Source organism: Heterodontus francisci, chromosome 3 (genome assembly GCF_036365525.1).
Source record: "Heterodontus francisci isolate sHetFra1 chromosome 3, sHetFra1.hap1, whole genome shotgun sequence".
NCBI classification, from domain to species: domain Eukaryota; kingdom Metazoa; phylum Chordata; class Chondrichthyes; order Heterodontiformes; family Heterodontidae; genus Heterodontus; species Heterodontus francisci.
The window spans coordinates 126,603,821-126,617,420 of NC_090373.1; the positions used below are offsets into that span (position 1 = coordinate 126,603,821).

Here is a 13,600-nt window from a genome sequence, read left to right on the forward strand (position 1 = left end):
TCACGGAGGTCTTAGATGACAGCATGCGGGAGAGACTGGACAAACCGCTAACTCTGGATGAGCTGACAAACGCCGTCAGGTCATTCGAGATGAGTAAAACTCCCTGAAGCAATGGCTTACTGGTTGAGTTGCATTCGACTCTGTGGGACTGGATTGGCCCAGACCTGCTGGAATTATATGAGAGTATGCTTCTGGCCAGCAGCATGTCAGAATCCATGAGGAAAGGCATCATCACCCTCATCTACAAGTGGAAGGGGGAGAGGGCGGAAATCAGAAATTGGCGGCCATCTCACTGCTTAATGTTGACTACAAGATTCTGTCCAAAGTTATCGCCAGTCAGGACAAGTCTGTTCTGGAGTTGGTGATTCAAACTGACCAGATCTGCACTGTACCCAGCAGGAAAATCTCTGATAGTCTCGCGCTACTCAGGGATACTATTGCCTATGTACGGGACAGCAGAGTGGACACCTTCCACATCAGCTTGGACCAGGAGAAGGCTTTTGACAGGATATCACGCACATACATGATGGATGTGCTCTCCAAAATGGGGTTTGGGGAGGGAATCTGCAATTGGATCAAACTGCTCTACACAAACATCAGTAGCGCAGTCTCAGTCAATGGGTGGGAATCAGAAGGTTTCCTGAACCAATCTAGAGACAGACAGGGCTGTCCTCTCTCCCCTGTCTTGTTTGTTTGCTGTATCGAACCTTGTGTTGAGTCCATTAGGAAGGATGCGGGCATAAGAGGAGTGACAATCCCAGGCAGTGGAGGTACTCACTTCAAAGCCTCCCTGTACATGGATGATGTTGCCGTCTTCTGTTCGGATCCACTGTCCGTTCGCAGACTGATGAGCATCTGCGACCATTTTGAACTGGCCTCGGGAGCCAAAGTAAACCACGGCAAGAGTGAAGCCATGTTCTTTGGGAACTGGGCCGACCGATACCTTGTCCCCTTCACCGTCAGGTTAGTCTCCCTGAAGGTGCTGGGGATATGGTTCGGAAGGGCTGGGGTGTGCACCAAAACCTGGGAGGAGCGAGTAGCCAGGGTACAACATAAACTGAACATGTGGGAGCACCATTCTCTCTCCATTGTGAGTAAGAACCTGGTCATCAGGTGTGAGGTGCTCACGTTGTTGCTGTATGTGACACAGGTCTGGCCCATACCCCACTCCTGCGCCATGGCGGTCACCCGAGCCATTTTCCGCTTTATCTGGAGATGCAGAATGGACCGGGTCCAGAGGGACACAATGTTCAAACCTCTGGATAAGGTGGGAAAAATGTACCCAACGTCGCCCGCATCCTGATGACCACCTTCGTGTGTGGCTGCATCAAGCTGTGCATAGAGCCCCAGTACGCAAACATCAAGTGTCACTACGTGCTGAGGTTCTATCGGTCCCTGGTTTTGCGAAGGATGGGTCAGGTCACATTGCCACGGAATGCTCCATCCAGTTGGACCGTGCCATACCACCTATCCTTCGTGGGAAACTTTCTGCGGAAAAACATCTTTCACCACCAATCCATCAGGCAATGGGCTGCACGGACTGTCCTCAAGGCCCTACGGGAAAAGGAGATGGTGGATCCTGTCAGATGGTTCCCCGAGCAGACTGACAAGGCCATTTGGCGGAATGCCTCATCACCAGAACTTTCAAACAAGCACCAAAACGTAGCTTGGCTGGTGGTGAGAAGGGGCCTCCCCATCAGATCCTTCCTGCATGCCCGGAGTCTCACCCCCTCCACACGCTGCCCTCGAGGTGGCTGTGGTAGGGAAGAGACAGTTACCCACCTCCTTCTGGAACGTGTCTTTGCAAAGCAGGTGTGGAAAGAGACGCAGTGGTTTTTGTCGAGGTTCATCCCAAGCAGCTGTGTAACACAGGAGTATGTGCTCTACAGGCTGTTCCCAGGGACGCACACTGAGATAAACAACAACTTTTGCTGGAGGACCATCAATTTGGTGAAAGATGCTCTTTGGTCTGCCCGAAACTTACTGCTCTTCCAGCGCAAAGAGTTGTCCATGGCCGAGTGTTGCAGGTTGGCACAATCCAAGGTCCAGGACTACATGCTGAGGGACGCACTAAAGCTTGGGGAAACCGTTGCAAAGGCTCAATGGGGAAAGACCACTGTGTAAGGTCCTCCCACCATAGTAAACTGAGGGGCTGGACACATGGGAAACTCCTCGGGCTGTGTACACCAAATATGGGTTTGCTGTAAAATGTGCATGGCATACAAAATGGAATGGATGGGTTGTGAGGCAATTCACTCCTGTATTGAAGAAAACTGATTTCCTTTGCACTTTTTGGAATGTCAACTGTTTTGTAATGTATTTTATTTTACAGATTTTTATGAATAAAACAAACGCAAGGTCAGTTTTGCCATGCACAATGATGCCACCCAGATTTCCCACTCCACTGCTTCTCTTGACTCCTCAATAACCACTGTGCTTTCAGACTGCTCAACCAAAATCCAGTCTTTACTGAATTTAATTACAAAGTTTGTTTGAACCAGTTCAACAGGCACAACTTTACAGGTTTGTGCTCTCACTGGAAATGTACCGTGGAACTTCAGGCACATGCTCATCATGACATTCTGTGCATTATAATTCCCATTATACATTCCTGACGGGTGGAGCGAAAACTCATAAATTACTACAACAATGTGTTAGATTGCATTTTTTAAAAACTTATTCTTGGGATATGCATTTATTGCTTATCCTTGGTTGACCTGAGGTTTGCTGCAAGTGAATGGTTCGCCAGGTCACTTCAGAGTCAACTAGATGGTGAGGAACTGGAGTCACATTAAAGGTCAGACTGGAAAAAGACAGCAGGGTCTTCCCTAAAAGACATTGGTGAACCAGTTAGATTTTTAGGACAATCCAACAGATTCTTGAGCACTTGTCCTGATACGGCATTTATTAATTCCAAAATTTTGAAACAAAATTCTAATTCTCAAACTGACGTGGGATGTGAACTCCCATCTTGCCCTGTAACTAGTCCAGTAACATTATCACAACACCACCCTTTGTGAAGCAGACTGTCAAAGATGAAAAAGACATTGATCTGTAAAGAACCCTATTGATTATGTTGTGAATCTAAATCCTCATTATAGAGGGTTTTACGTTCTTCTTGGGGAGGTGCCTTTCTGCCTTTCCCCTTTTTTCTTGTACCTTGTCACATGTATTGTGGTTAGGTAAATCTAATTTATTCTGAGTTCACTGCTAGTGCTGCTGCTAAGGCAGACACAGAGCATGGAGCAGTCAGGGAATCTCATCCTCTGAATTCCCTTCTCAATTTATGGGGACATCTCTCTCTCTCTCTCTCTCGCTTTGGTGAGATTTAAATCATACTGTGTGGGGAATTGTGACCTTACACCCATATCCTACGTCCTATGGTGTATCTTGTTGTTCACAATCTCTCTCTGTCTCTCTCTCTCACTTTTTCCCTCAATCTCTCTCTCTCTCTCTTTCTCCTAAGATTTAAAGGATGCTGTGTGGGGAATTGTGGCCTTATATCTGTATCCTACATCCTGTGGTGTATCTTACCCTTCACACTTTATGGGATGTCTCTCTCTCTCTCTCTCTGTCTTTCTCTCGCTTTCTCAATCTCGCTTCCTCGCTCATAAGATTTAAATCATGCTGTGTGGGGAATTGTGGCCTTACACCCATATCCTGCACCCTGTGGTGTAAAGTGCTTCAGCATCAGCATGCGGCATCACCATACTGCCATATTTCCAGGTCATCTTGAATGTATTTTTGTGATCAACATTGCAAGATGAATTTGTGATCATTTCTGGCTCTAGGGGATCATTTCATAGAGCATGCCTGAACAAACAGCAGCAAAGATAGAAACCTTGCTGTGAATTTTCAGTGTAAGCACAGCCAGAAGAAGATAATGTATGATGCGATGTGTAACTGCAACAGGCAAAGTCGCAGTGTGTTAGTGAGGCAAATGAGCCAGGAGATCCTGAGCTCCCTCATCACAAATTATGGGTTCATCTGCTGTGGTGGGCACACAACTCACCCAGTTGACGTCATATATACAGGAGATAGCACTTTGACAAATGTGAGGCACACAGCACCAGATGGGATTGAATTGTACATATACAGGATTTGGCACTGAGATGTTTGCAAGCCATAGGAACATACGGTGTAGGAATGAGAAAGCGCATCCAGCCTATTCCGCTCAAGGCTCACTGTGGCTAGCTGTAAGAAGGACATTCTTTTTGTTTTAGTTTTTTTTTTAGTTTTAGAGATACAGCACTGAAACGGGCCCTTCGGCCCACCAAGTCTGTGCCGACCATCAACCACCCATTTATACTAATCCTGCACTAATTCCATATTCCTACCACATCCCCACCTGTCCCTACCACATGTCCCACCTGTTAAGCTGTGTGTAAAGCTGGTTAAATGTTCAAGACCAGTTATGGTCCCATGAATAGGCCCACTAGAATTTTGTTCCACTTCAATTTCTGCAACAAGCCAACTAAATGCTGCAGCTCGATGATATAGATTTTCCGGCAAACTATCAGAAAAGCAGAGGGGGCTTTGGTTCTCCAGGAGTTCAAGAGAGGACAAGATGTAGCGAGCACTAAACTCCAAGTCGCAGAACATCCAAGCAAATCATTCTGGATTTGACTGTCTTTTTTAGCATTTCAAGGTATCTCATAGTTCGTGCACAAAGGACTACACGGGACGGCGGTGACAAGAAATGGCCCGCCTGCCCCAGGCCAATCAAGGCCCTTAAGTGTCCAGTTAGCAGCCACTTAAGGGCCTCTGCCTGCCGCCATGGGGATTTTACCATTGGCAGGCGGGCATCCCAGACCTGAAAAAAGCTGCCTGTAAAAAGTAAGCGGCCTTCTGGCAGCCTGGGGGAGGGGGCCCTCCTGAACGGGCATCATGTGCCCAAATGAAGGGCCGCCCCCGATGCTCCAACTACCCCCAATGCCCAACACGTCCCTCGCTTCCCCAATCGACCCCCCTTGCCTCACTGGGGCCCAACCGACCCCCCTGGCGAGGCCCCAAAAACTTACCTCTTTTCTGTCCCTTTTGTCATCTTGATCTTGAAGCTGGGTTGCAGTCCCAGCAGTGGCCACCGCTCCCGGTGATGACTCCCGTCTGATAAGCCGGCTCAGTGACAGGAAACAGAAGGATTGTTTTTGCAAACGGAAAGCAGTTTCCAGTGGCATTCCACAGGGTTCAGTGTTGGGTCCCTTGCTGTTTGTAATATATATTAATGATTTGGACTTAAATGTGGGAGGCATGATTGGGAAATTTGCTGTTGACACAAAGATTGACCATGTAGTTGATAGTGAAGAGGATAGCTATAGACTCCAGAATGATATCATATATGAGGGGACATGAGGAAAAACTTTTTCACCCAGAGGGTGGTGCTTGTCTGGAACTCACCACTAGGAATGGTGGTGGAGGCAGAAACCCTCAACTCATTTAAAAGGTACCTGGACATGCACCTGAAGTGCTGTAACCAGCAAGGCTGCGGAACAGGTGCTGGAAGGTGGGATTAGATTGGGTAGCTAGTTTTTTTCGGCTGGCACAGACATGATGGGCTGAATGGCCTCCTTCTGTGCCACAATTTATCTATGGTTCTTTCTAAGCGCAAAATTCCAGCCAATGTCACAAATAACTGTTACAATCAGGTGAGGAGGGGTCGAAAGGCACCCCTTTTGTCCCTTTCCTTGTTTGACCACAACAGGGTTTATTTCTGCTTCCCAATTCAGTGAGTTTAACCCTTTTAGGTACTATAATCATAAAAAAAGCAATCAGACAAGTTTTATTGAGTTTAAACAAGAAAGAGGTTAGTTTATTGTACTTAAAATCAAAACCCGATTCTCATGCAGGCCCCCACCAGCCAAGAATGAGCCATATTAATTTCGCCACAGGATTCCTGAGGGTTATCAGGGTTTTGTGTCTGAAGGGAAAGTAATCCCATACCACTCGAGTGGGGCAAGCGAGCCCATAGTGATTCTCAGGGACACAGGGCGACTAGATCCTTTTTACTGGGAAAAGGCCTGATCTTTCCCCCAGAGAGTGCAGTGAAAACCAAACTGGTGGTGAAGGGCATTGGAGGCAGTGTATGCCTGTACCTGTACACCGGGTGCACCTGGAGTGCGATCTGGTTTCGGAACCGGTGACCGTAGGGATTGTCTCTAGTTTGCCTGTGGATAGTGTTGACCTGCTCCTAGGTAATGATCTGGTGGAGGTGAAGGTGGTAGCCCCCCAGTAGTTAAAGAAAGACCGAAGAAGATCAGAGAGACAGGGCAGTGGCAGGAGATGGTCCCCTGCAGTGTCCCTGAATGTGTAGTGATTCAGGCCATGATCAAACCAGCTCCCCAAGAGGAGACTGCTTTGGCACTGCAGGCAGTTGACCATGAGGTCTGCCTGTCCGAGACTTTCTTTGTAAAGTTAGGAGATCCAGAGAATTAATTAAATGGATTTTCCTAGCCGAGGCTCAGTGAGCCGACCCAGTATTGCGAGAGTTAGCACAGGCTGCCCAGTCTGAAAGTGAAGCAGAGGGAGTCCCTGATTGCTACTACTTAAAGAATGAGGTACTGATGAGGAAATTGAGTTCTCCACACAGACCTGAGGGCAAGGAGTGGACAGTAGTTCACCAGTTAGTGGTTCTGCAGAGGTACTCGGGAAAAATATTAAGAAGGGCCCACGAGACTACAGTGGCTGTATATGCTAGCATGGGGTGCGGTGTGTATCCAGAGGTGTTAACCGAATTAGAGTTTAAGTTTTAATAGATTTTACTTTTCTTCTTTAAACCTTCTTGTGCTCATTTCGTTGCCTTATAATTGGAAAGTGGTGAACAAGGATTCACCAAAGGGGGAGTTAAAAATTAAATCCTGTTACAGTAAGACCAGGTGAAGGCTGAAAGAGACCCCTAGACACCTTTCTCACCTGGTCATAACACCTATCTAAGTAAAATAATAAGCTACGCCGCAACTTTCATGCACACACGAGTATCACACACACACAAACAAATATGTTACAGAGTGAAGAAGAACAGTTTGGTTGGATTAGAGTCCAGAACAAATAAAAGGATATATAGTCTGTGGAGTCTGATAATTCAATTGCCTTCTGACTAAACACATGATCCTGAAGTTTCTGGCTAGTAGAGGTGGCCAACTGGTTCAGGATATTCTTGGAGACAGTGATGTAGATGGCTTTCTCCCCGGGGTCTCAGTTTGCAGCAATGATAGACTTGGATATTTTGCAGCCCGCAGGTAGGGTTCAAACTTACAGCATTGCCTGGAAAGAGAGAGAGACAAGTCCCCACTTGGTCAAACTTAGGTGCTTATCTGCTGTAGCCAAAAGAAACTGCCAGTTTTCACACAGATGGAGAGTCTGTCACATGATTGACCAGTATATTCTCTCTTTTGCAATTTAATTAGTTCAAGTCTAAGAATTCTAGTCTGTCAGGGTCCCATTGTTTCACTGCTTCCCTTTGAGATTTGTCTCCACCAGTGTTAATGTTCCAAGATGGCTTTGAATTTCTTGTTAATGGAAGTGAGGCTATCCAGACATTCATCTCCATGTTGATACCTTGGTATGTGAGGTATTTTGATGCAAATTGCGGTGGCTATTTTAGCTGCTTTCTTTTTAAAGTTTAATTCAAGTTCTTCGGCTCCTGCTTTCTTTTTAAGTGTAATTCAGGTTTCCAACCCATGGATTATAAATCATCATTTGGCATAGCACGTGTCCATTACACTGCTGCTTCTCTGTACATGAGCAAGAGAACCCTAAACACCATGCTCGGTAAAGCTGCATGTTTCTCATCCCTCATCAACTAAAACGATTTGCTTTCATTGACTAAGTTAGTAAATGGAATCCAAAATACAACACAATTTTTCACAGTCACAGACTGGAAAGATCATGCTTTTGGCAATGGGAAAGAAATACATATCCGTGTGTTTAGCTGCTGTTCACTGCAATTGCCAACTGTGCTGGTCATAAATATGGTTGGCAAATGTATGTTCAGGTAATATTGCAGGTACTGTTAGTAAGTACACTTGCCTCAGTATCAAGAGCACAGAAGAAAAAGGCAGTGCAAAAACTCTAGGGATGAAAATCTGCAGTCCTACCACAGCCCTGGCAAGAGAGTGGCAGAAGGACCACAAATTAGACCAGGCCCAGCCTTCTGTTGGAGTTTTTGTAAGGCCTTATAAGGGACACTGCCAGTGGTTTAAGAAGGGGTGAGGGGGAAGGGAGAACAGAAGCAGGGACTCCTAACACCAGCAATTCCCTCATCCCCCGCCTCAAGCTCCTAAACCTTTAAACACACTCCTAAACACTTTTAAACACACCTCTAAACACTTTTAAATACACTCCTGAACACTTTTAAGCACACTGCTAACTGCCTATGAAAACACTGCTAAACACTTTGAAATTCAACTCAAAAGAAGACCAAAATAAAAGACCCTCTGGCCATGAAATTGGGATCCATAATGCTGATGTTTCTGGCACTATGGAATTGCTGAAGTCAAAAAATGACAGCCAGAATGCTTTCGGCCACATCCGATGCACTGGCGCAGCCTGACTGATAGGTCACTAGTGTAGGCATGCTGTGTGTGCACCAGAAGCATTCAGAGTGGGCGGATTGTGATGTCAAACAGCTTCTAAATGCTGATATGGTGCATAACCTGCCATTTTCAACCACGCAGGTCCAGTTAATGCCCTCTCCAGCTGAACATGAAAACAGACCTTGACAAATTTTGTACCTTCTGGATAGTGTTCACATGGAGCTGGACTAATTAAAACCCTTACCCTAATTGCCAGACTTTTTTTTAATCAGTCTTTCTTTCTTGACTATTTGATGTGATCCTCATGACATGTAACCAGATCCCTATGCTGCCCCATGCATGTTTTAGTTCCCTTTCCAACCACCTGATATTTCCATCTCCTGGTTGACTGATGAACATTCATAATGTGACTACTTTTTTCTCCGAGGTGAGAGATTCAGGGAATGCTTTTGGGATGTGGAGCTTTCCTAATCTCCCTCTCAAAGCCAGTGGAGATAGTAGATCAGGTTCACAACAGATTGGAGGTTGCAATTTCCACACTTCCCAATACTGTAGAGCCATCAGGAATCAGAGTGATGAGGGATGAATCTCTAGAGGTAGAGCAGAGAGAGGTGAATCAATGGTGTGAGTGAGGAGGAGGAGGAAATAATGGCCCAGAATTTGCAGTAGGCATAATGATGAAGCGATCAGCACTCATTGTTTTTATGGAGTAAATTGGACAGCAACTTCTGTTATCTGCGTGTGCAGTGTTTTTTATTTTTATTTATTTATTTATTTAGAGATACAGCACTGAAACAGGCCCTTCGGCCCACCGAGTCTGTGCCGACCAACAACCACCCATTTATACTAACCCTACAGTAATCCCATATTCCCTATCACCTCCCTACACTAGGGGCAATTTACAACGGCCAATTTACCTATCACCTGCAAGTCTTTTGGATGTGGGAGGAAACTGGAGCACCCGGCAAAAACCCACGCAGACACAGGGAGAACTTGCAAACTCCACACAGGCAGTACCCAGAATCGAACCCGGGTCCCTGGAGCTGTGAGGCTGCGGTGCTAACCACTGCGCCACTGTGCCACCCATGAGTAGGCAAATTGTTTAGACTGCATGTTTCCATAAGGATTCTTCAACCTGATTGGTTGAAGAGACATGTTTAGATTTTTTTTTTAGATTAGAGATACAGCACTGAAACAGGCCCTTCGGCCCACCGAATCTGTGCCGAACATCAACCACCCATTTATACTAATCCTACACTAATCCCATATTCCTACCAAACATCCCCACCTGTCCCTATATTTCCCTACCACCTACCTATACTAGTGACAATTTATAATGGCCAATTTACCTATCAACCTGCAAGTCTTTTGGCTTGTGGGAGGAAACCGGAGCACCCGGAGAAAACCCACGCAGTCACAGGGAGAACTTGCAAACTCCACACAGGCAGTACCCGGAATCGAACCCGGGTCCCTGGAGCTGTGAGGCTGCGGTGCTAACCACTGTGCCACTGTGCCGCTTTTTCCCTGTTTACGCAGGTCCCGATCTGCTGCCACACTAAATGGCATGCTAATGACAGTAAGTTGCTACACAAAAGCCCACCAGAGGTCTGCGGGCAGCTTTTGCCATTCATTCATTTGCAAAATCCAGGCCATTAAGTAAATTTTTTTACCTGTTCCCCCCTCCCAATTTGCCTACTTATGTCCCATAAAGAGATTTGGAATTCTACTTCTTGTCTTGAAGATTGCCATTAACCTATCATTACATTAACCTATTATTATATTGACCTATCATTTCTTTTTTCAGATAATGTGACCCACTGTGTATTTCTAGCACTTTATGTTTTTATCAGTTTTCTATTTGCTTGTTTGACTGAACAAGATAGGAAATGGTGTTTCATATTTGTAAGTCTGCAGAACAATGAATCTGTCATATTGTGGTCCTAAATATTTACGGTATTCCAGTGTTGAAAAATATATGATTCTCCAGGTAATTAATTTAAAACAGTAAAGAGGGACTTCTAAAAGCTTCCTGTGAAAACAAAGGCCAATAAATCACTGCATGGAAAAGTCTTGCACAAGCAGATAATTCTGTTCTAGTTTTCAGTAACAACAACAACTTGCATTTATATAACACCTTTAATGTAGGAAAATGTCCCAAGGCACTTAACAAGAGCTTAATCAGACAAAAATTACACTAAACCAAAGAGTAAGATATTAGGAATGGCAATTAAAAGCTTGTCAAATTGCTAGGTTTTAAGGATGGTCTGAAAGGAGGATAAAGAGGTACAGAGATGTGAGGTTCAGGGAGGGAATTCTGGTGTTTTGGGTCCAGACGACTGAAGGCGCATCTACCAATGGGGAAAATAGAGTCAGGGATGCGTAAGAGGCCAGAGTTAGTGGAACACAGAGTTCTTGGAGGATTGTAGGGCTGGTTGAGTTCACAGAGATAGGGCAGAAAAAGGACATTGAGAGATTTGAAAACAAGAATGAGAATTTTAAATTGGAGGTGTCAGTGGGCTGGGTGCCAGTGAGCACAGGGGTGAATGGGACTTGGTGTACAATGGGGTGCAGGCAGCAGAGTTCTGGAGGAGTTCAAGTTTACACAGTGTGGAGAATGAGAGATCTGAGCCAGCAGAGCACTGGAATATTTGAGTCTGGAGGTAACAAAAGCAATAATGAAGGTTGCAGCAGCAGTTTGGCTGAGGCAAGTGTAGAGATGGAAATTGACGATCTTTGTAATGGAAAGTCGATGGTGCCACAGGTCATCTCAAAGTCAAATAGGACACCAAAATTGTGAACAGTCTATTTGAGCTTGAGACAGGTTGGGCATGGGATTAAATCGTAGTGAGGGAACAGAATTTGTAATGGGTGCTGAAACCAATGGCTTAGGACTTCAAAATATTTAATTGAGAGTAGGATGGCAGAGTCACAGCATAGGGTTGGGGTACAGATTAGAGGGGGCAAAGTAGCTGAGAGAAGAGCAATGGAAGAGGTGTGGCTAGATGACAGGAAGGGGATGAAATGGGAGAGAAGGGCCCAAGCAGGGTAAAGAGGAGAAAGGAAAAGGGAGGTAGAATTAATGGGCTCAGGTCTGGAGTTTGGCAAAAATGGGCATGTGAGTTAATATTTATTGTGATTTTTGCGATTACTGAACCATTGTATTTTTCATTACCAATATAAAGACATAAAAGTTGTTTAATTACTTTTCAGGACTTAAATGCCAGTTTCGATCTCCGTAAAGCTCATGGAGTATCCCACAATAAGAAGATTTATCGGTATGTTTCCCTATTGCTGAATATTTGTTCCTTCAACAGGAAAATCTGAGGCTGAATGATACTTACAAGTGAATAAAGTTTTGACATGTCATTAAAATATTCTGTTTGAAGTTATATAAACAATCAAAATTTCCAAAGTTTTATCTTGTTTACAATGAATCTTCAGTTATCTGTGTATGAATTATCTGCCTTCCTAATTATCTGGTCGGATTTTCACAGGACAAAGCCTCGTATGATATATTGCCTCATTGCACAGTCAGTAATCTCAGTTTTAACATAAATCAGCCTCATAACCCAAGAAAGATTACATTCAGTTTATATTGTTTGTCTTGTATTCGTCTTTATTCCTGCAGCGGGGTGTTGTTGGACCTTATGTGTTAGGTCAGATTACAGGGACTGTTGAATTCCCACCAATTTTCATTATCCACTCTGGATCTCGGATAACAGAGGTTCAACTGCAATATTGTCAATAGCAGATACCTAAAAGTGAGTTGAAAAAACACAATCTGGTCCACTACTACAAATAACGTTGGTGCTTAATTTCCTCAATGTTGTTGCAAAGGAAAATTAAGTCATTCACCAGCAGAGGGAGTTGCATGCAAGTATCCTGGGTGGGTTAATTTGCATATGAAATGGTGTAACTTCTGCCGTAATTACATTCCAACAGTTCACTGAGCAGCTCATGCCCCAGGGAACTTGAGTGCAGATTTAATGCAGCCTTTGTAAGTCTTCATTAAAGCACTTTGGGAGAGAAAGGGGAGGCTGCCGAGATTCTTTTCTCGACTGCTCTGCATCTATTCTGGCATCTCCAAACCTCGACAGTAGCACCGCTTGCCAGAACCATGAGCAATCACAGGCCAGCTGTAGCCTTGGGGCGCTACGTCAGTACAACATCTCACCAATGGGACTGTGAATTTTTCACAGGAAGACCTTCAAACCCTCCTGAAAGAGGTAGAAGACAGGATGGACTGACTCCCTGATGTCCCAGATAGCAAGCCAACCTGGAGTCTCAGTCTTGCCATGTGGAGGGTGGTGATTCTGGCATATCTACTGCCATGCTGCCGCCTTCTCCTCACCACCGTTTACTGCTGTTCCTCCACCTCCATAAGCATGACGTATGTCCATATCATCTCCAGAGCCATTCTGAGTATGTAGGAATGCCAGGAGTTGAGGGGGGATGTTGGAAAGTTGAATGTTGTAGGGGTGAAATGGGATTGTAGTACTGTGAAGGTGAACTGTGAGCCTTAGTAAGAAAAACTGTGAAAAAAATTGGTTGCATAAATGTCTGTAAAGCCAGAAGTCAGCACGTAAAGTCTTCAAAGTTCTCAAATTCCTCACTTCCGCTTAAATCAGGTAACTGGAGCATTGGCTGCACATAATTCCTTTGTGTCTAACTTACCCAGAGTGCAGTAGTGGTGTCAGATCTGCAGCAAGACCTGGACAATATCCAGGCTTGAGCTGATAAGTGACAAGCTACATTCGTGCCACTCAAATACCAGGCAATGACCATCTCCTATAAGAGAGAATCTAACCATCTACTCTTGACATTCAATGACATTACCATCACTGATTCCCCCACTATCAACATCCTGGGGGTTTACCATTGACCAGAAACTGAACTGGACCAGCCATAAAATTACTGTGGCTACAAGAGCAGGTCAGAGGCTAAGAATTCTGCAGTGAGTAACTCATCCCTTGACTCCACAATGCCTGTCCATCATCTACAAGGCACAAGTCAGGAATGTGATTGAATACTCTCCACTTGCCTGGACGAGTGCAGCTCCATCAAGAAGC

General features: G+C 45.0%; 1 protein-coding gene across 1 annotated transcript in view; it reads left to right on the plus strand.

Annotated features, from left to right (window-relative positions):
- Positions 1-13,600, plus strand: part of LOC137367139 (PC3-like endoprotease variant B) — a 650,040-nt gene that overhangs the window by 33,091 nt on the left and 603,349 nt on the right. The window contains exon 3 of the mRNA XM_068028579.1: positions 11,742-11,806. Within this exon, the coding sequence (XP_067884680.1) occupies positions 11,742-11,806 (65 nt within the window). The remainder of the gene's footprint in view (positions 1-11,741; positions 11,807-13,600) is intronic.